The sequence below is a fragment of the Jaculus jaculus genome, chromosome 13 (assembly GCF_020740685.1).
Source record: "Jaculus jaculus isolate mJacJac1 chromosome 13, mJacJac1.mat.Y.cur, whole genome shotgun sequence".
In the NCBI taxonomy this organism is placed as follows: domain Eukaryota; kingdom Metazoa; phylum Chordata; class Mammalia; order Rodentia; family Dipodidae; genus Jaculus; species Jaculus jaculus.
Genome location: NC_059114.1, coordinates 18,717,630 through 18,741,125, shown reverse-complemented (window position 1 = coordinate 18,741,125; position 23,496 = coordinate 18,717,630). Strand labels below are relative to the sequence as shown.

The following is a 23,496-nucleotide window of genomic DNA, read 5'->3' as shown; positions in this document are numbered from 1 at the left end:
TTCTGAAACAGCCATGTCACTTTACACTCACACCAGGGTAGGACCCTCACCTTGATGACACACTTGCCAGTAAGTATGGATGTCACAACTGTCTGTGTGGGGAAAGAGCATGTGGGAGCGCAACTGACATTAGGGAAAGGGCGCTCATGGCTAGTGAGGGCGTAGCATGCTCTAAGCAAGCATTAGCGTTCTAGACAAAACCAAAAACGGGCTTCCAATGGGGCTGGCGTGGGTGCAGAACAGTCACCAGTCACCTTCCACGCTGTCCAAGGACTCACGGGAGTGGAGACAAGAGCAGCTCTTGCAGGGCCAGCAAGGTGCTAACGTGCGCCCCGGGTGGAGCAGCACCTCACAAACACAGCTGCGCTCGGTGAGCACATTATGAACTCTCTTACCAGAGAGGACTCGGGCCATTGACAGATGGCTGCCACATATGCATGGGGTCAGCATTCTCTCCTTAATGTTCTGAGGAGGGAGAATAACTAGAAAAGCACTATTCATGAGCTCTTCCCAGGGAAACAGGGTTACCATAGCCAAATACGGAAAATTTACATCAAGAAATGTTTGAAAACAAACTCAGTGTGGATATACTGACCCCAAAATGTTAATGTATCTCCTCAAGCTCTCCCATGAGCGAGGTATGGGCTGTGGAGCACAACTGTCCCAAATGACTAATAACTGAAGGAAACACCCAGAGCCTGAGGCAGGGAGGAGGGCAGCAGAGGCAGGGCGGAAGGCGGCGGCTCGAGTTCACAGACTAGAGAACAGGAGCAGCAGAAACTCAGCACCCTGTAATCAAGACAGAGCAGGAGGCTCTCTTGGAGGGCAGCCTAGGTTATAGTGACCTACTGATTCACCAAGGCCCAGGGGCACAATGTGTGGGGAGGGAGGACCACTATGTCTGGAATCGCAAAGGGCGATCACAGTCCTTTAAGGAAATGGGAGCTGGGGAAGGGGGTAGGGCTGGTCCCAGGTGGCTCCTCTCAAGGGTCTCACAGGAGGTGAGTGGGCAATTACCTCTGAAAGAGGAGGAGGCAGCTTTGTTAAAGACAAAATCTGACAGGAAGGAAAAATCAGGTAATGGCAGGGTGTGCTATGCGCTGCAAGAAGCAAGGACAATCCACAACATTACGGGTGCGTGGGGAGCAAGACGTCTTATTCACGGGGTACTGTGGCCATGACACAGGATCTCCTGCTGGCTGCAAAGGGAAGCTGAGCTATCTCTTGGTTAAAGTCAGCACAATGGATGGCTGGACCCCAAGCCCCAGGTACCCGTGGGCACACAGCATCCCACACTGAGGACCCCAGGTACTCACAGGCACACACATCCCACACAGGGTATCCCGTGGAGTAGCAGCCCTGGTTTAGCCAAGCCTCAGTATTATCTGCCACTTTCCAGACAATACACAGGCAAGAAACAGTAAGGCAAATGCAGAATGTTAACACAACTGATTCACCTGGATTCTTCCAAAAGTCACAAGCATGACAATGGGGAGAAGACAGGGGAGGAGGAAGAGCTGCCGTGAACACGAGACTGAGGAGAAGTAACCACCACGGGTGACGCAGCAACCCCGCTTTCAAACAGAACTGCTACAGAGCTGCTTATACCAACTGGGAGAGCTGAAGATGCCAGGCAGCACCATACTTAAGTGTGACGTGGTAACTATGGCAACAAGGGATGTCCTTCCTCTAAGAGGAAGTGTGACTGCTGAGGTCAGGATGCCTGCGGTTCTCCTTCTAATGGGAGAAAGCCCAAGTCTATCTGCCAAGGGAACAGACATGGAAGCTTCAACTTTGGAACCTTCTGGAGGGTGAACTGGATATCTGATACATTCTTTTAACTAGTGCACATGCTTGAAAATGTTCTCAATCCTCGGGTGTCAAACACAAGAGCCACAGGCTGGGGAGATGGAGCAGCAGATAAAGCCCTGGCTACACCATAACCCGAGCCCCAGACCCCATGTAAAAGTTGCAAGATGTGAAGCACACACACCACATAGCTAAGCATGCTTTGTAAAAAAGCAAAGCCTCTCGTGTGCCCACTCCAGACACTACACTCATCTCTCTGTTCAGCCTGCCCCTCTCTGGGACAGCGATTCCCTTGCCCAATTAGACATGTTTCCTTGGACTGGCATGGCTAGGGCATTTCCAGTGAACAGGGCAGAGCCACTGCCCCAGAAGCTGGTGACAGGATCAGTCTACAGGGAACAGTCCAGGTGCTGTGGGCACCACCAGGCAGGGCTAATGGCTCCTGGAGGAAGGGACTTGACACCAAGCGCTGCTCACTAGAGTGACCACCAGCGGGAAGACCTGCAGGTAAGCAGTGGGTGGTGCAAGGGTGTCCGGGACTACCTGTCAGCCTAGGCAGCAAGCAAGCCTAGCTGAGCTTTAGGAACATCCCAAAATACACACCAGAAATCCACGGGCCAAATGGAGGCATGAAAAAGGGAAGGGAGGTGTGTAGAGAGTAGCATGTGCTCAGGTGGGCTGGATGCACCCCAGGAGTGAGAAGACAGTGGAAGGACTAACAGACTCCTGAGATGCCAGAACCCTCCATACGCAGAAGTCCCTAGGCTGTGAGGAGGTGTAAAGCCAACAAGAGGTCATGGAGCGTAAGTCCCAGGACACTGTTCCAGGGGAGCCTCACAGGTACCGGCGTGTGCAGGGCCTCTGGAGAAGCTCCCACTCCCTCCATGGCCCATGGCCAGCACACAGCAGACCTTAAAAGCCAGCACAGCACAGGAACAGCGTTTTCAGCTCAGAATCTTCCAGTCTCAACTCTAGGCATTACACAACTTGCTACCACTTGTCCAGTGTTCACAGATGGTAAGGCTGACATCACATACCATACTTCTTTTCGAGCTGTCCTGCCCTGACTTAACACACTCAAGGTTTCACTGAGCCTGAAGTACTAAATCTTTAGCAGGACATTCAACACCTAAAGCCAAATACTCCTTTCACCTACCCCCAAAAGCCTACCTTCAAATATGAATGAACCGGGTGTGGTGGCGCACGCCTTTAATCCCAGTACTTGGGAGGCAGAGGTACGAGGATCGCTCTGAGTTTGAGGCCACCCTGAGACTCCATAGTGAATTCCAGGTCAGTCTGGGCCAGAGCGAGACCTAACCTCAAAAAACAAACAAAATAAAAAAAAAAACAAAAACAAAAACACAAATACTGAAGGTATTCCTACTGATACATGCATGGGAACAATGAAAGGAAGCTGCCCCTCAATTCTCAGGGCGCAATGCCTCAATTTCCGGGACGCACTGTCTCATGCTTAAGTGGTGAAACACATGCCAGGTGGCCCAGCAAAGCACTAGATAATTTTCTAACCATTCTGTGATTCTGGAAACTGCTCGGTGTGATCTTTTACTTGACACAACTTTGCAAGTGAAGTGAAAGTCCACCGGAGCCTCCAGCTCCTCTGAGGGGTACATGGCCTTGCCATCTCCCAGAGGTGAAGCGCCTGAAGTCGTAATGCACGTTTCTCCTGGCACCACTGCCAGGATGCCCCAGCCTCTGAAGGGTGAGCAATATCCATGTGGAGACTGTTTCCAGCCTCTCTGACCCCGTCACACTGTGAGACCCAGTACTCCTACTACGACCTGTGAGAGCAAGCCTGATGCCCCGAGCAACAGGGCACACCAGGGCAGGACCCTCGCCAAGCTCAGAGTTTCAGGTTCATCCTAGGCAAGGCAAAGTGGAAGGGCCTTCATGTGCTCTGGGCTCTGCATGTGCGAAACGATGCATGTGGGTCTCAAGGGGACTTAGCTGCCTGGCCCACCACATCAGTCTCCATCAAGGTCCTTTTATTAGTAAACCGCCATGGATGCCTTGGTGGTCAGGCACACAAGTAATTTGATCTATGAAATAGGTAGAGGTCCACGGAGAATGGACAAACTCACTGAGAGCTCTCTGGTCTCCCCTTTGCCTTCTTAGGCTGGCCGGACCTTAGGCTGGCACCTGTCAGGGCTGACTATGGCACAAACACCTCCCGAAGGTTGCCAGGCAGCCATTTACCTGTGATGTGGTTCGAAGGTAAAATGCCCCCACAGGCTCGAGTCCTTGAACACTTGGTCCCAGATGGCGATGCTACTTGGGAAGTCAGTGGCACCTTGAGGAGGTGGGCCACTGGGGAGGGGCCTTGACGTTAACAACCCAGCCCCACTTTGGTCCTTTGCCTCCTGAATGGTGCAGTGTGACCAGCTGTGCTTTGTGGCCTGCCACCATGCTTTCTTTGCCATGAAACGTCCCCCCAGGACTGTGAGTGGAGCCCCCCCAATTCCCTTCTTTCCTTAAGTCATTTCGGGTTAAGTATTTGCTCACACAAGGAAAGGAACTGATACAACCTGGCACTCAGGGCCAGCCCCGTGCATTGCAGTTCCACAAGCACCCACATGAGGGAGTGTCTGGGATGGCCTGAGGCCTCCAAGCTTTCCTCCTGTCCTCAAGGCCAGCTCTGGGAGGCAAGACTGCTAGGAATTAGGTTGGCAGAGACAACGACCAATCAGCAACACAGATGACAAGATCACCGCAATCAGGTTTGGCTGTGCTTGCCCACATGTGACTCCTAGGTGTAGCCACGCCAAGGCCACAGTTAGCTGATCATCATGGGACACTTGTTACCTCTGAAACCACTGGTGAGCACTACCCACAGCTCCAGTGCTCAAATGTGTGCTTAGTACACACCAGGTGCCAGGGAGGGTGGGGGTACGGGCAGAGAGTGAGTGCCTTACCCTGGGCTGCGTATCGACAGGAGCCATCCTCCACCAGCACGTTGTAGAAGGGCTGATGGTGGCCGTGAGGCAGGCTGTGCACATTCATGTTCCGGATCCACTCGTGGCCCATCATGCAGGTCGGGTCCCAGCCATAGATCACACAGTTGTAGCCATACCTAAAGAGCAAAAGAGGAGCACAAGTCATTTCCCTGGCTGTGCCACACCCACCAGGGGCACAAGGGAGTCTGGTCTCAGGGTTAGCTGCGATCACCACACTGAGTCTCACCCACTTTACAAACCCTTCTACTGCAGACCAAGCCCTCAGAGGGAAACAAGAGACCGTTCACTGTCCAAGTGGGAATGACTTCTGGGAAGACAGAGACTGACTGCACAATGGAGACCCTTACCTACTGTGACCTGAGGAAGGCAAGCACTAAACACACCAGCAAGAAAGGATCACTATGAGAGCACTCAAGCTCACAGCCTTTTTAAAAAATTGCTTTTTTCAAGGTAGGGTCTCCCTCTAGCCCAGGCTGACCTAGAATGCACTATGTAGTCTCAGGGTGACCTTGAGCTCATGGTGATGCCCCTACCTCTGCCTCCTGAGTGCTGGGATTAAAAGCTCACAGACTTAAAGGACCGTTATTCACAGTCAGTGTGGAAAAACCTAAGACAACTAGAAATGTTCACCTGATCATACAGTGCACAAGGTCAGGAACGGTCTGCTAGGCTTTGCAGACGTGACACAAGTGGAGCATGCGAGCCCTGACTCCAGGTATGTGGTGTGATGACATGTGGTACTTGCTTCAGTTATCCAGGGGGAGGACAGGGCTAGAGAGAGGAAACTGTGCACCGGCTGTACTACGTTAACTGTTGAAGCTGGACGCTGGCAAGGTCACCTGATACTGTACTTCTACTTTTCATGTGTAATTGAAAATTTTCAAAATAAATTTTTTTTTTTTAAAGAACCTATTAAAAGAATGAAAGCTGGGCGTGGTGGCGCACACCTTTAATCCCAGCACTTGGGAGGCAGAGGTAGGAGGATTGCCATGAGTTCGAGGCCACCCTGAGACTCCATAGTGAATTCCAGGTCAGCCTGGGCTAGAATGAGACCCTACCTTGATAAACCAAAAAAAGAAAAGAATGAAAATTATTCCAAAGGGAGGGTCTTGGCAATCTATCCTCACAGAGACCCATGTGCCGGACAACTTGTCTTCACAGAGACCCAAGCACACAACTCGTCCTCACAGAGAGCCACTTGCCGGATGCACAGCAGTCACACATCGTGAAGAGCCATTAGATCCCTCTTCAGGAAAGGTAACTACGCTGACTTAGCACTACGTCATCCAAGGACGCCTGCGGGACAAAGAACCTCAGCCTGTGTGGCCAGGGAGTGGAGAGGAAAACCACGTCCAAAGCCATCTGCACTCGGTCCACAGGCACACCAGGAACACGTGGTGCAACAGCACTCGCAGCTCCTGGGCTGCTGGTGCATGTGACTTAGTGTCCTCGCTTTGGAGAGCTCAAGTCAGCCTGGTAAACAGACCACGTGCAGACCCTAACTGTGGCCCAGGAAGAGCCACTGGCAACTCAGACTTCCAGTGGCAGCAAACAAGGAGGAGCGAGGACAACGGAGGAAGGCAAGGCTAGGTGTGTGGAACAAACTTGCCCAGTCTGCACCACCCCCAAGGTTCAGCCTACAACTCTGCTTACAGCAGCTTCCATCTCCCCGCAGAGAAGGTCTGAGGTTATGAAAGACACGGCCCTCTGTCAGCCAAGTGCACTGCTGCTTACAAACAGTGCAGATCCAGTCCAGCTTGCCTGTGGCCAAAGGTGACGGATGGACAGGTTGAAGCTCAGGGCCAGATCCTCCTGCCACGGCATCGTGTGGACAGGCACAGAGGATGGGAGGAGTGGGGCACTCACCTCTTGTGCTTCATAATGAGCCCGATGGAGTAGCAGACATCCCTGTGCTTCTCCTCAGAGCGCAGCTTAACCTCCACGCCTACCTCCTCCTTTTTGCGCTCGATGTGCTCGAGCGTGTGCTGCACCAGGTAGCCCACCGCCCCGTGCTGCCCGGGGTCAAGGGTCTGGATGTGCTGGAGGATGTCAAGCACCTTCAAGACAAGACAGAAAGACTAGGAGATAATATTTTCGCCAGGCCTTTTCTTTCTTGTAGCACGGGATCATCTGCAACCTCAAGGCCATGAGGAGCTGTCACCTGTTAACGCGTGAATCAGGAAGACCAAGAGGCCTGAGCAGGCAGTAGGAGACCGTTGTCCCTGCCTCCTACATGGGAGGGCAATCCTAAGATGCTCTACACGGCTAGGTGCTGGATGAGAGTCAGCCAGGCTGCTCACTGTTCCAGAATCTGCTAGCCTTCAGCATTCAAGTGGGCAGCAGGGGAAACACTGCTGCACTGGAGCTGGCAGTGGGCAGTAGCAGGACTGGCTCTACGGAGGGACAAGAGCTAAGGGAGAGCCTGTGCACACACGGTCATCCACCACGTGGCGCTACAGCACAGAGGAGTCTCCAACAACTCTGTCCAATTTACTGAGTCCAAAGGCACACTGGCTTCATGACCAAGGCAACCTGGAACCTAGGTGCAGATCCACAATACCAACTTTTACTGTTTTTTTTTTTTTAGATTTTATTTTTATTCGTTTATCTATTAGACAGACACACACACACACACAGAGAGTGAGTGAGAATGGGCATGCCAGGGCCGATAGCCACTGCAAATGAATTCCAAACACATGTGCCACCATGTACATCTGACTTAGTGGGACCTGGGTCTTTAGGCTTCACAGGCATGTGTGTTAACCGCTAAGCCATCTCTCCAGCCCATAGCTTTTACTATTTTTTTAATGTGTGTATTTGTATACACACGTCAGGTCTCTTGTCACTTTAACTGAATCTCACGTAACCCACACAAGCCTATATAGTCTCCACCCTAGCACCCATTCCCAGTGCAGCACTGGCAGCACCTTGTTGGAAAACCTGAGGATGCTCTGGCAGCCTACTTCACTTACACCCAATGGTACTCAGCCCTATCCTAACCATTCGCTAAAAGAAACTCTTCTGGGCACCTTTCAGTGCCTCAACTTGTGATATGAAGAGACTGGCCAATGAGCACTATTGTGTCCTTAAGAGAGCATGGCCCAATGGAGGAGGAGGAGGATGTACCAACAGGAGACCTTCGGGGAACAGGGTGGTTCAGAGGAAGTGGTAGGTAAGCTGCTAACTCAGCAGAAGTGAGCTGGATGACAGAGCTAAGAGGTCGAGGAGGCAGCTGCCTGGCAGGGACCCAGCAGGGGACTGTGTGCAGCACGGAGAATGGAGGACAGCCAGTGCGCACAGCACGGGGCAGATGAGAGCAATGGAGGGTGCGGCAGGCAGCGCCCGGCCTCTGAGAACTTGAGTCACACAGCAGCGCCTGGCTCTGTGGCTACGGGTAGCAGTACAGAGACGCAGTGACGCCTTACTCAGATCCCCTGGCCACCACGTATCGTAGGTTCAAGGGTCTCAACACAGCGAAGTGGCCAAGCAGGGGCCTGTGCAGAACCACAGCTATAAACCCGCAGCATAGTCCTAGCAGAACGGACATCCCTTGGGGCAAATCCAGAGACCACCTGTGTGTGGCGCTGAGGGCACAGGGCATATGGAGGAAGAGCAGCAGCAGCAATGTACACGGTTAGGGGAAGACGACCATCAACTGACTGCAGCAACGTGGGCAGAAAGCGGCACTGCTTCCCGGCCACAATGGTACCTGGTGGAGGAGTGGGCGTGGAGCGGGCTTCTGCAAATGTGTACAAGCAGAGGCTGGTGGGCAGCAGCCCAGTGGACAGTGTGTAAGAACATCAGCCAGGCAAGAGATGGCAGCCACAGGCAAGTGCCAGCAGGGCTGACGTGGAGTGCATTGTCCTTCAGCCAGACAAAGGGACTGCTTGGAATACTGGAGGACCCTTTCCCCACTGAAATGCAGACAAAAAGGGGGGCTCACAGCCCTCCAAGAGTCCGACAGCAGGAAATTCATCACACATCTGTGACCTTCTGCAGAAATTATCTCCCTTAGCCATGGTAATCCCTCAGTGGGCTCAGGTCAGCCAGGCTCAACCAGTGATGGCTGCATAGGAAGCCTGGGCAAGTTGAGTAATTTCTCCATGCTGGTTTCATCAAATGCAAAATGGCAACAGAACAGTTTATATGCCACAGAACTACCGAGAGGCACAGGAGGAGATGTGCAGCCCAAGCAAGGGGCTTTTGCAACCATTTCCACCCCAGCTAGTTACCGAGGGCCTGCCCTTAGCTCCTCCTGATTGCGTTCAATGCAAAGCAAGGCAGCCTTCCTGGCTCAGGAACAGTCCCTTTCTACTAAACAAGACCACAACATTCCACAAGCTAACTTAACCTCCTCATTTTATACACACAGCCACCAGTATCCACACCTCTGCTCCATGATGGCTCCCCACACTTCAAGATCCTCCCCAAAGCTCTCCTCTAGAGATGAGCCCTGTCCGATGACCTGGGCATCCTGAGTTCTTCCTCATCTCACACTCTTGGGGTGTCATCTCCCTAACCAACTAGACATGCAGTGAGGGGACAGGTCTCTAGGAATGAGTCCTGTTCCCTCCCAGCACTGAGGGAGGACCACCCAAGCGCTCCATTAAGAGGTGTGCAGCACCTTGGGGCTCATTTTGTTTCAGTGACACTTGCTGGGAGGCAAGCAAGTCATGGCTCTAAGGGACACTGAGGCCAATTCCCTGGTGACCTTACTTGTGAGCATTGGAATGAGCCAGATGTAGACAGCACTGCCACAATTTTCCCTCAACAAGGGTAGGTGTCGGGCTGCAGAGAGGGCTTAGCAGTTAAGGTGTCTGTTTGCCTATAAAGCCTAATGATCCCGGTTCAATTTTCCAGGACCCACGTAAGCCAGATGCACAAGGGGACATATTGCATCTGGAGTTCGTTTGCAGTGGTTGGAGGTCCTTGAACACCCATTCTCTCCTTCTCTCTTCTGCCTCCCTCTCTCTCAAATAAATAAAATGTATTTTAAAAAATGAGAGGGTAGGTGCCCATGCCGCCACTCCTCGGCACACTTGTCGTTTACGTAGAGAACTTGATTAAGGAACCTTTGCTGTGTCTTCACGCACGACTAGAAATCCCTCAACAGCTGCAGTCTAATAGAGGAGGAGGTACAAGTGATTAAACCCTGCCGCTGAGCTGGGGGGGGAGATCTGGAAGGGCCCTTTCTTTCCCACCTGCTCCCAAGGCTGCTCTCACATATGCACTCCTGACCATGGGTGGCATCTTAAGCTAGGAGCTGGCATTTCTCTGATGTGTTCTTCCTCAGACTTACTTTACATCTTAAAAAACTGTGATCTAATGCTTGCCTGTGAAGCCTAAGGACCCTGGTTCGAGGCTCAGTTCCCCAGGTCCCACGTTAGCCAGATGCACAAGGGGGCGCACGCGTCTGGAGTTCGTTTGCAGTGGCTGGAGGCCCTGGCGTGCCCATTCTCTCTCTCTCCCTCCATCTGTCTTTCTCTCTATGTCTGTCACTCTCAAGTAAATAAATAAATAATGAAAAAAAAAAACTGTGACCTAATGAGAAATAACAACAACAACAAAAAACACAACAACTAAGTAACATGGAGTCATTGAGATGTTCTCTAGAAAGACTACCCACTCCAACAACTCAGAAAGACAAGTTTATCCAGGAGTGCTAGTCCATGCCTTTAATCCCAGCACTCAGGAGGCAGAGGTAGGAAGATCACCATGAGTTCAAGGCCACCCTGAGACTACAAAGTTAATTCCAGGTCAGCCTGGGCTAGAGTGAAACCCTACTTCAAAATAAATAATTAATAAATACATAAAAATAAAGACAAGTTTACAGTGATACCCCGGCAAGATCTCAAAATCAAATCACCTCTCTGAGCTGTTCTCAATAAAGAGAACAAGCTGCTAGCATCTAGGGCACAGCAAAGGCGGGGTGGGAATGGGCCAGGGCTCCTGTACTGTCACACACAACCAGGCCCACACATGGGCTGTGTGTAGAGTGCCCAAGACCAGCTCTGGGCTCAACAACTCGGCCCTGTCACAGCAGTTCTGGTGGATAAAGTAATCTGTGATAATAATTAAAAACCTTCGAGTTAAAGACTTAAGTAGTTCTCAGCTAGTTCTGGTGACCAGACTTACAAACACACGTAACACTTGGCCTTTCCATGTCAAATGGGAGCCAACAGTTGCTACGTGGCTTGCCTCTGCTGAGTGGGCAACTGGGAAGGCACCATGGGCAGCAGTGAGTGAGTGGTGGGCAGAAGCTCTGTATTCAAATGTTTAGGAACTAGGCACAGAGAACAAACGGTAATGCCCAGTAGTAGAACCCATGTTCCATAGAACAAATAAAACTTTGTTGGATCAGGACTGGGACAGACTCTGAGTAAACCTGAACTCATTCCCCTTGTTAATGCAAGAATAAGCTCATGACAGCCATCTTTCAGGCTAGAGTGTCCCTCTCTAAGGCAAGGGCCAAGCAAGTGTCAAAGTAAGATAATTACCTTCTCTGGCCAGATACCCAAGTGGAAGTAGAGCCGGGCCTGGAGGAGCAGGAGCTGAACCTGGTCTGGGTACATTGCCAGGTACAGGTCCAAGGAGTCTCTGAGGAGCTGGTACGACTGGTCGATGCCTTCCCTGGGGGGAAATCACCTCTGCTTTAGACTGCTTGCTCTCTGACCAACACACCTTTCCCCAAGTCAAGTAACCAACGTCATTCCCAAAGTTTTCATATATTTCCCCTCTACTCAGCAGATTTGCAGTGTTTTTAACAAAATACACACTGAATATAAATCTTGTCATAAATTAAAATCACATCTTCATAAAAAAGTTACTTCACTAACAGAGTTAGGATCACACCCGAGCTCTGAAGGGGCAGAACCTAGAAAGGACTTGTAGAGCACATGGCTCTGTCCACCCCCACACTACACCACATGGCCTTGGATAACCTGTCAACATGGGCCCATCACTTGCAATAACTGTCTCCCTGGTGAGAAACGAAGACAGTGAGCAAGCTGTGCACACGGGGAAATGTTGTATTTTGCTTAATTTTGTTTTCGACCTGAAATTGTTATGAAAAATACAGTCTATTTTTAAAAGTTCTGTTAAGAGACAGAAAACTATCATTATAATAAACAACCTATGAAGACAATTCCACCCTTTCACTGGCTTTCTTATTTGAGTAATGGAAAGGTATACATGAGAAGATCTCAAAAATTCCACAGACACAAGAACATCCAGTCCCTGAAGTAATCCTGGCCAGTCTAAGGGATTCTGGTTACTAAAGAATGCTCCAGGGCTGGAGGGATGGCTTAACAGTTAAGGTGTTTGCCTGTAAAGCCAAAGGATGCAGGTTCGATTCCCCAGGACCCATGTTAGCCAGAGGCATAAGCGTCTAGAGTTCGTTTGCAGTGGCTGGAGGCCCTGGCATGCCCATTCTCTCTTTATCCCCACCCTCCTTCTCTGTCAGATAAATAAACAAATAAATAAAAATAAAATAAAGGCGAGGGCCACCATGCCCAGCTCCTTAAAAAGAAGAGAACGCTCCAGCATTCCCCACAGACCTGCCTGAGTCCACGGCAAGCATGACAGGCAGAGAAGCCGCTTGGCACAGTGTCACGTGACCAGCTATCTTCCATGGCTTTGCCGTATCACAGGCGAGCTCATTCACAAATTTGTGGGAAGACAACACGGGGACGGGCACGGCGCTGGAGCGGGTGGCGGCAGCCCGGGCCTCACCTCTTGCCCAGGCTCAGCAGGTTGCCCACCATGCGCTGCAGCACCTTCTTCACGTTGACCACGCCGTACAGCGCCGCCGTCACGTGCTGGCCGATCAGGTACTCACACTCCTTCACCGTCAGCTGCTTGCCTTTCCCAAAAGCGTCTATGTAGATGTAGTCAAAGATGTCCAGAGTCGCCCTGTCACACCAGAGAGTAACAATTCAGCATTTCCTTTCATGGTAATCCTCCTACCTCTACCTCTGAAGTGCTGGGATTAAAGACAGATGCCACCATGCCCAGCACATGTGCCACTTTTGCATGTGACTTTACATGGGAGCTGGGGAACTCGGGCCAGAAGGCTTTGCAAGCAAATGCCTTTAACCACTGAGCCATCATCTCCCCAGCCTCTGTTCAGTATTTTAAATTCCTGCAACAAAAAGCAGAAAGGAAAGGTGCAAAGCACCATTTCTACTGCTGTCATCAAGGCCTCACCCACTTAAACACCTGCCTCGTAATGCAGCTCAGCCACATGTGGCGACCACAGCGCCTTGACAGGCAGCATCTGCCCATCAGAGCTCTTTAGAAGAGAGACGGTACAGCCCAGCAGAGTGCTGCAAGAAAAAGCTGGAGTGATGCCTGAGACAGCATGTTCAATCCAGAGCAGAGCAGCAGTGGTTGCTGGTCTGGGGATCCTGGGCCTAAGAGGGCCTGAGAAAAATTATGGCCCTCCATCCTGCCCACGCAGCTTCTGGCTGGGAGCCTGCAATCGTCTCCAGTGAGCACAAGGGCCCCAGCTCCTGGGTCTGACCAAGCAGATGCCGTCCACATGACACTGCCCTACCATGTGTGCTCTCGAGGCCTCATGGAGAACACAGGCAGCTCTGGGTTGAAGACAGTGGCATTTCTTTTGTGCCATCTTGATCTTATGCCCATTGCAATCATGTAACATTTTCTCTCTGGCTGCTAAAAACCCCAGTCAGATTTCTTCTGGGTTGTGTTGATAGCCACTTTTGGCAGACAGGAGACTCACACAAAATGTTCTAGAAACAAGGAAACTCTTCAACTCTTTATGAGGCTAGACCCTCCTGAGGACAAGCATATAAGTCAATGATGAGCACAATGCAAAAAGAAAAAATTCCAGACAAAATATGAACAATTAAAAATGCAATACTGTGCTTGTAAAACATGACTAAACTATATCTAACCCCCATGTAAGCCAGATGCACAAGATGGTGCATGTGTCTGAAGTTCATTTGCAGTGACTAGAGGCCCTGGTGTGCCCATTCTCTCTCTAATCCCTCTCTCAAATAAATAAAAAATATTTATATTTTAAAAAATCCGCCCAACATGTTAGTACATGGCTTTAATTCCAGCACTGATGAGGCAGAGGTAGGAGGATGGCTGTGAGTTAGAGGCCAGCCTGAGACTACATTGTGAATTACAGGTCAACCTGAGTTAGAACAAGACCCCACCTCGAAAACCAAAACAAAATTCAAAACTATTGCCATACATACAGACCAAGAGAAAATGCTATGAACACATGACAAAAAATTTTAAAGAAAAAAGTGTCTAGATATCAGTAACACTTGGCAACATTAAAAATCTGGAAGGTAGTTTTGGTGACCCCACTGAAAGGTATATACTGCTCTAACCATCAAGATTAATGGTTTAATTTGAAAAAGATTCCACTGAAAGTCATCCCCAAGACAAGGTTGTCTGCTATTGTTTCTTCAACAAAAGGATCTAGCCAACAGAGGAAGAAACCAATGCCTGAGGCTAGAAAGCAGAAACAACACTGCCACTATTGGAAGACACTAAGAGCGCTGACTCGAAGTTAGCCACACTAAAATCATTCAGCAGAAGTACTGAGCATCAGACCTTTGCACTGGAGTCTCAGCCACACCCACAGACAGCACTTGCGCAATCATGTGAAAACTACCATCTACAGCCGCAGCAGAAACTGGAGGCGCCCAGGAACCAGCGAGCAAGAAGGGAACTCAGTGAAGACAAGGACAGTATTCAAGGACAGTCCCCACGTGAACGTTAAGGCCCTCACAGGGGCTCACGGACCGGCAATGAAACCCTGTAGTATCCCAGTTAATGGTGGAAGCCAATCAACATCCAGGCAGGTTATTTTGTTTTTTGTTTTCAAGCCAGATCTTGCCATATGGACCAGGCTGACTTCAACCTTGAGATCTTCTTGCCTCAGTCTCCCAAGTGCTGGCTTCAAAGGTATGTATCACCACACTTGGCTGGCTTCCACACAGGATTTCTAAGGAATCTGGTAAACAGATTTACGAAAGAACAAGCTAAGAACAGCCAAGGCAACTCTGAAGAACTTACTGGCAGCAAGGCGCACCTTAGCAGGTATGAGGGCTAACAGTCAGTCATGATGACATTCTGGTCTTGGTACAGGGCAGAGGGATGGGACACGGCTGGAGTGGACAGAGTCCACAAGAAGAATGGGGAGAACCACAACAGTGTGAGCTAGCATCTTCCCTAAAGGGGTCAGTCTTTTAAGAGTCTCTAAGCCTGTTTCTGCTACCAGCCTGGGGCTTTGCTTGTCTTTAATATTGTATTTTATCTTTTGCCTTTTCAAGGTAGGGTTTTACTCTACCCCAAGCTGACCTGGAATTCACTATGTAGACTCAGGGTGGCTTCAAACTCACAGGATCCTCCTATCTCTGCCTCCTGAGTGCTGGGACTAAAGGCGTGTGCCACCATGCTCAGCTCTAGTATTTTCTTTCTTTATTGAGAGAGAGAGTGGTGAGGGGGCAGGTAAGAGTGAGAGAAAGAATGGGTGTGCCAGGGCTCCCAGCCACTGCAAACCAACTCCAGATGCATACGCCACCTTGTGCATCTGGCTTACATGGATCCTCTGACTTAGTAGGCAAGCAACGTAACTACTATGCCATCTATCCAACCCTTTTAAGTACTTTGTTGTTGTTGTTTGTTTTTCAAGATAGGGTTTAACTCTAGCCCAGGTTGACCTGGAATTTACAATGTAGTCAGTCCCAAGGTGGCCTTGAACTCAAAGCAATCCTCCTATGTCTGCCTCCCAGGTGCTGGGATCTAAAGCATGCACCACCACACCTGGCTTTAAGGTTTTTTTGGTAATGTTTTATTTTTATTTATTTGTTACTTGTCACTATGTTACCCAGGCTGTTTCAAACTCCTGGTATCAAGTTATCCTCCTGCCTCCATCTCCCAGGGAACTGGTATAACATGGGGTAATAACAAATTATTGGGTTGTTACAAGCCAGAGGTGGTGGCTCAGGAAGGGAGGCTCAGCAGGAGGATTGTGATTTCAAGACAAGACCAAGAACAAAAAGAAAAACCTGCATTTTTTGTTTGAATCACAGCATATTCACTGGTGACCAAGGAGGAAATGGCCCTGTCAGCACACGCAAACCTGCTCTGCAATGAGTGGCTGTGACGACTAACAAGGAAGCCAGAGTTCCAAAAGCTTAAACCTGCACGGGAACCTGCAATGGAGGGCTACGTGGGTGTTTTCAGACATACAGAAAGAGGGAAGGGAAGGGGCTGACAAATTATTTTCCTCATTTAAATAATGGAAAGTTTCTCTATCTAAAATTAAAAAAAAAAATACTTTTTAAAGGGCTGGAAAGACGGCTTAGTGGTTACAGGCGCTTGCCTGCAAAGCCTAAGGACCCATGTTCCACCATCCGGATCCAGCTTAAGCCAGATGCACAAAGGTGAGGCAAGCACAAGGTGGCACATGCTCACTATGTGGCGCAAGCATCTGGAGTTCAACTGCAGTGACTGAGGTGCTGGTGTGCCAATTCTTTCTCCCTCTAAAACAAAAAAAAATTAAAAGATGGAAAGTAATTATCCACTGTCCAATGCATGTTCAGAAAATGACAGCCTATAGATATTTAAAGAAACACACAAAGGTAACAAGCCAACACATTAGCATGGAAAGAAACAACCTCAAACTAACTGGAACTTAACCTTGAACGAGAGAGAGGACAAGGAAGAGTTCTCAGGAGGCGTCAACAACACATACAGCATGTTACTTCTGAAATTAGGGGGGCAGAGAGCCACATCAGACTGGTGGACGGGCAAGCGACAGTGGAGGGCAGGGTGTCCTACAGGAAATACTGGCTCTACTCTGCAGAAGAGACTGAGGCTCAGAGGAGGCCCAGGTCTGAAGCCAGTGTGATTTTAGAGCTCAGGTGTCTTAGTCACGCTACAGGGCGGCTCACGTGTACAGACCTTCAGGAAGCAGCCCAGGGACCAGGACACAGCTCATGAGTCTTCCTTCCCCTAAATGGCAGATTTAAAGTGAAGCAGTTTCTACCTGTCTGAGCAGCTCTCAGGAAAGGTAAACGGGGACTGAGAAGACAGTAAGCAGAGAGCTCTCCTGGCCCCCGTAAGAAGGAGACTATGGAAAATGGAAAGAATCTCAAGAACTTTGATTTTTTTTTTGTCTTTTTTTTTTTTTTTTTTCCAGGCAGGGTCTCACTCTAACCCAGGCTGATCTGGAACTCAACTCTGTAACCCCAGACCAGCCTCAAACTCACAAGATCCTCCTACCCTGGCCTCCTGAGTTCTGGGATTAAAGGTGTGTGTCACCACGCCAGGCCTGACCTGATCAGATCTATTTTGATACAGAGGAACCTTGAGAGTCACAAGACCTAGTTTTTGCTTTGAACTTAAAACTTCCGAGATCATCATAACTATGGAAAGACTACAGACAAACCCAGCATGGCCTTTGCCCCATCTGTCCTGTGGGCAACATCCCGAGTCATGGCAATGCAGTGCCACACCCGACGACCCACAAGGTCCCAGGAACACTCAGCTCCACTGCAGGCTGACTCTTCTCAGCCTGCTTGGTTACACCTCACTCAGAGCTGCACCCGGCACCCTCAGCCAGCACCCCATCATGTGCGTCCGATGGCTCACCCTTCTGCGCCTTGGCACCACCTCAGTAAGAAGTGGCTTGGGAAGTTGACGGGCTCCAGCGGGACTCCCAACTGCCGGGCGATGGTCAGATAGAGCAGAGACATACTGATGGGGATTCCCGTTCTGCGGATCAAAACCTACAGGAAAAAGTTGTGGAGGTTCAGAAAAGGAAGTGTCCATGCCTTCCCTCATCACCTGTGATCTGGAAGCAGAAGCAGATGGGACTTGTGATCCACATGTGGGACCAGCCCTTTCTGCACCCAGTGTAAGAAGCCGTTAACACACTTGCCTGGGACGCCTAAGGACCCAGGTTTCATTCCCCAGGACCCACATAAGCCAGATACAAGGTGGCACGTGCATCTGGACTTCCTTTGCAATGGCTGGAGGCCCAGGTGCGCCCATCCTTTCTCTCTCTGTCTCTCAAGTAAATAATCTCCCCTATTTTTTTTTATAAGCAGGTTTCCCTACAAAGCCCAGGCATGCCTGGGACTCAGTATGTAGCTCAGGCAGGTCTCAAACCCTCAATCTTCCTGCTCCAACCTTTCAAATGCTAGGACTGTAGGTGTACACCACTCTACCCAGACACTGCTCTGGGGGGTTTTGTTCTTAAAGTGCTGGAGGTGGAGCCCAGGGACTTATATTACTGGGCAAGCATCCACCACTGTACTACACCCTAGCCTTGAAGTTCCACATTTCTAAATGTTTGGAAAGACAACTGAAGGACTATTTTATGACACACATACAACATGAGCCAGCGAGGAGTGGTGCGCACGCCTCTATTCCCAGCGCTCGGGTGGGAGGACCACTGGGTCGGGGCTAGCCTAGGCTGCACACCGAGCTCCACTAGTACGAGAAGCCCCCCCCCCCCCCCCCCAGCAAAAGAAACTACAACCATGAACCAGATGTAGTGGGGCAGGACTGTAATCCTAGCACTTGGAAGGCTGAGACTAAAAGATGGATAGTTCCAGACCCTGTTTCAAAACTAGAAACAAATCCTCCATGAAACCCATGTCTCAATGGCCACGTATGACGCTTAGTTGAATGGAACACTGTCATTCATGGTCATTGTCCCAGTCCTGCCTAGGCTCCTCTCTTGTGCAAAGGGCAGGACTTGGAAGACAGAGACCACATGGCTGCAAAGCTGAGATGACTCACTGCCTGCCCCTTAGCAGGCAGAGCTGCTAATCCCTGGTGTAGCCCTTTGCTCCAGAAAGATTTTAAAGCCATGTCAAGAAAAAGATGCAAGAAATGACAGTATAAAATGAAAATAGCAGACAAAGCAACGAAGTCAACAAGAAAATGGAGACAAGCTGGGCACAGTGGTGCAGGCCCTTTAGTCCCAGCACTTGGGAGGCAGAGGTAGGAGAATCACTGTGAGTTGGAGGTCTACACAGTAAATTGTAGTTCAGCCTGGACTAGAGTGAGATGCTACCTCAAAAAAACTAAATAAATAATGGAGGCAAGCAGGAAGCAAATAAAAAATGTCAAAGTGTAAACTATAAACCCTATGTAAATCCTGTGGGCCAGGCCACAGGTCTCAACCAGCTCTGCTGGAAGCAGGCTACAGGTTTGCAGCTTGGCACTCAACAGATCCACACTGAACAAACTGGGTCACAGAAACTTCTGGTCACAAACTCAGTCCAAGGGTTGGCCATTCCATGATAAACAAAACCCAGAGCAATATTCTTGATATCAAGGAGAACAGGCTTCACTGGGCATTTAGAGATGGAAAAGGCAACAAGCTCAACAAGAAATGGACAGTCCATGAGAGGTGAGCTTAAAACACGAGCGCGCAGGCACGTGCGCGCGCGCGCACACACACACACACACACACACACACACACACACAGGTGTGTCTTGGTATGGTAGTTTGAATGGATGGCTCTCAACATATTCAGGATTTGTATTTAAGTTTGTAATTTAGATCTGCTGGAAGTGGTGTCACTTGGCAGATCCTAGGGCCCAGCCCTAAGGTGTAGGGGTGGATCTGAATTCCAGTCTAAAGATATGCAAAATGCTGGAGCTCTGCTGGAGTTCCTCAAGTGCACTATGTGCTGTGGCTTATTCTCTCACAGCTTGGACCTGTGAAAGTGTGCCAGCTTCTTCTGCCACTATGGAACTTCCCCTGGATCTGTAAGCGGCAAATAAATTTCCTTCCTCCATAACTGTGCCTGGTTTGGAAGTTCATCCCAGCACCCGCAGCTCACTATTACACTTGGTAACTACAGGGAATGTGTTTCAAGACACCCCTTGGACACTTGGTCTGCAGACACTCTAACCCCCTATAGAGAAGAGGAAATGTTTACACAGAACCATCCATAGCCTTCCACATGCTCTAAGTCACCTCTGGGTTACAGTGTACCTCCTAATACATAAACAGCTATGTGTCTAGGTAACATTAACAAGAACAGTCCACACAAGCTCAGCACAGACACAACTAGTTCTTCTGACACTTCTGATCTATAGTTGGCTGTAAAACGGGGTGGGGGAAGCACTTCACTTTCTTACTACAGCCATACTTACCTGGTGCATATACAGGTTTAGGGCATTATAGTAATCCATTCGGTTCCCCTTGAACTTCAGCTGGTCGTAGAGGACATAGTTCATGGCATCCAGCACCTGGCTCTGGAGTTCTACCTCCATTATCATGGAGCACTCACCTGAAACACAGACCTACTCTGGGATGCAAGCACAAAGCAGGCCAGCCACGCCCCACACCCAGAACATGCAGGACTGGCAGGGCTAAACAACCACACACTGCCAGGCCAGGGGCAGGAGACAGGATGTATGTACAGCCTGACACTTCCCAGAGAATCAGGACATTGGGTCATTTATCACAGGCCCACAAGACTGAACTGCCAAGCCAGCTAGCTCCTCTAGGTTTTCTTGGCAAATGAAGCTATTCCACAGCGATTCCACACCTGCCTTGAAGGCCAGGCTGGGGTGGCGGCTGTTGATGCTGCGCAGGGTTTTGCACACGAGCTCCACAATGCTGTCAATCTGGGCCTGGATGTCTTTGAGGCTGATGTCAGAGAGAGGGTTGCAGTACTGGTCAATGTAGACGGCACCTGGAGTAAGGAGAGCCACACAATCAATCCTCCTCCCAGCCGCTTCCTACTAAAGTGCTATCTGATGCAGTACCTCTAATCCCTCTCAAGAGGGTCACAAGTTCAAGACCAGTCTGGGACAATGGAAGGGAGGTGAGTGGCCACCATCATCATACTACTATAGCTATTTCAAGCAGAACTCTGCATGTGAAACCCGAGCTGAACGGTGGAGGGGAATTTTCAAGAGGACATGACAAGGAAGAAGGCTATCTCTGGCCAGAGGGACAGAGAAAGGTGTGGAGCTGGGAGAAGACCAGCTTATGGAGGCACTGAAAAGCAAGCAGCTGTTAAAGAAAGCACACTGCAAGTCCACAGGAACGGGGACAGTGGAGGTGGGCTCAGACCAGTAAAGGGCAGCAGTGAGCCCGAGGGAAGACAGGTTCCTTCCAGAGCTGCTAGTGGAACATGCTGGGCTTGGGGGGGGGGGGGGAGGCACGGCACACCCTTTTTAATCCCAGCACTTGGGAGGCAGAGGTAGGAGAATCGCCATGAGTTCAAGGCCACCCTGAGACTACATAGTGAATTCCAGGTCAGCCTGAGGTACAGTGAGACCCTACCTCAGAGAACCCCCCCAAAAAAGAAAGAAAAAGAAAGCTACTACTGGGAGAGGTGGTAAGAGCCTGCAGGACAAGTGTCTTGGAAAAGGGATTATGACTGCAAGACCACTCGGAAGAGGTACGGCACTGGGAAGAGGGGTCAACACTTGGGGTACGGCACTGGGAAGGGGGGTCAACACATGGGGTACGGCACTGGGAAGGGGGGTCAACACATGGGGTACGGCACTGGGAAGGGGGTCAACACATGGGGTACGGCACTGGGAAGGGGGTCAACACATGGGGTACGGCACTGGGAAGAGGGGTCAACACATGGGGTACGGCACTGGGAAGGGGGGTCAACACATGGGGTACGGCACTGAGAAGGGGGTCAACACATGGGGTACGGCACTGGGAAGGGGGGTCAACACATGAGGTACGCCACTGAGAAGAGGGGTCAACACATAGGGTATGCCATTGGGAGGGGAAGTCAATTCAACACATGAGGTATGCCACTGAAGGAGAGGAATCATCAATACATGGGGTACGCCACTGGGAAGAGGGGTCAACACATGGGTTATGCCACTGCAAGGGGGGAGGTCAACACACGGCTATTACCACTGGGAGAGAGAGTCAACAAATGGGGTATGCCACTTGAAGGGGGGAGTCAAGGGTGCACCACTAGAGCAGGTAAGTGATCATGCACTTCATCTTGAGTTAGGGGAACTGAAATAATTTTGAAAATTTCAAGTCATTTTGTTTTTATTTAACTTCACAAGAACAGTCCTTCCTGCTGTCACACCTGCCTGCCTGTCCTTTCTCAAGACTTCTCGTCATGGGCCAGAACACTGACACCCAGGAACAACCTCCGTCGTCCTCAAACTCCAAGCAGAGGCTAAAGGATTACTCAAGGTTGCAAAGAAGAAAATGAACCCGTTACTTTCCAATCTGCAAATGACGCTTCTCCCTGAACAGAGCGAGGACTCACTTCCCCAAGCCGAAGCAGCTCTTACACTCTGAGCCGATGGTGCAGCTACCAAGCACCGCCGTGTTAGCTAACAGGTAAAGACGCTACCCAAGTCCTTGCTGGAAGCTTCAGTGCTGTCGGCCTTGTAATCCAACCACCCAAAGCCCATGCTTGCTCTTTAAGGCTACCCAGCTCCCTAGGAAGGCTGCTGTCCACATGTGCAAGAAAAGACCCACCTTCAAGGTAGGACTCGTAGTCTCCAGGCTGCTGAAGGAAAGCCTTCAGGTTGTTTAAGATCTTCTGCTGCCGCAGGTAGTAGAGAATTTTTTTTGCATAGTATTTCCAGGTCAAAGCTTTTCTGAAAACAATCACAAACATGTCAGTAATTAAGACTGGGGCTGGGGAGATGGTTCGGTGATTAAAGGTGCTTGTCTGTAAAACCTCCCAGCCTAAGTTTCATTGCCCTACCATGTAAAGCCAGACTTTGTTGGCAGTGGCAGAAGGCTGTTGCATACCCCATTTTTTCTTTCTCCTTGCCAAAAACAAAAGATTTAAAATTTTCGTTTGCCTAGTTTTTGCTTCACTCTAATTACACTATTTAATCTATTTTTTGTTTTTTACTTATTTGAGAGGGGGGAAAGAATGGGTATACCAGAGCCTCTAGCCACTGCAAACGAACTCCAGACTCATACACCACCAAGTGCATCTGGCTTACATGTGACCTGGGGAATTGAACCTGGGTCCTTACACTTCACAGGTAAGCGCCTTACCCACTAAGTCATCTCTCAAGCCCACATAATCTATTTTAATAAGACAAACAAGAGCTGGCTCATGATCTTGTACTTATGATCACAGGAGGCAACATAGCATTTGTTGTCTGCATCAGGTTTACAGCCTGTATCTAGGTAAGGACCTGGGAAGTGAGGCCAGGTGAACTGTGCTGCAAGCTTCAGGCCATGGGTGGGTCCCCAGGGTGCTCTTTTCCCTCTCCATGATCTAGGCCATGGGACCATCCAACCTCATGCTCTCAAGCATGTCTGCACAACCACTCTCCACAGCTGCTCTCCACAGCAACTGCTCCCAGAACCCACACCTGCACACCCAGTCTGGGTAGCTGGGGGCATCCCAAACGTTTCTTCTAAGTCGCCTCTCCTCAGACACAGTCAGCTGTCACCCAGTGAGAACCAGATCTCTGGACTGTCCCAGATGTCTTGCCTCCTCTGTTCAAGCAAACTCCCAACTCCTACTGAAGATCTCAAAGCTCCTTTTCACTCTCACCCACCAGCTCAGCCCTCAGTCCCAGCTGCTCTGCCGTTCCTTCACCCCATCCCTGGGGACATCACCTCAGCATTTTCAGATTGTAATTAGAACACTCCTTCCCCGGACACTTTCAATCTATTCTCTCACCTTCCTTCACGTTCCATGCAGGTGCCCTTTTCAGTTAGGCTTTCTTCCCACCCCTCGCCCTC

The 23,496-nt window shown here is 50.1% G+C and overlaps 1 protein-coding gene across 1 annotated transcript in view; it reads right to left on the bottom strand.

Annotated features, from left to right (window-relative positions):
- The window catches only part of Fbxo21 (F-box protein 21), a 41,273-nt gene that overhangs the window by 5,220 nt on the left and 12,557 nt on the right, over positions 1-23,496 (bottom strand). Inside the window, exons 4-11 of the mRNA XM_004664149.3 lie at positions 22,264-22,385; positions 20,342-20,488; positions 19,944-20,080; positions 17,421-17,557; positions 12,513-12,692; positions 11,279-11,411; positions 6,648-6,838; positions 4,740-4,897 (exon numbers count right to left, since the gene is read on the bottom strand). Of these exons, the coding sequence (XP_004664206.1) occupies positions 4,740-4,897; positions 6,648-6,838; positions 11,279-11,411; positions 12,513-12,692; positions 17,421-17,557; positions 19,944-20,080; positions 20,342-20,488; positions 22,264-22,385 (1,205 nt within the window). The remainder of the gene's footprint in view (positions 1-4,739; positions 4,898-6,647; positions 6,839-11,278; positions 11,412-12,512; positions 12,693-17,420; positions 17,558-19,943; positions 20,081-20,341; positions 20,489-22,263; positions 22,386-23,496) is intronic.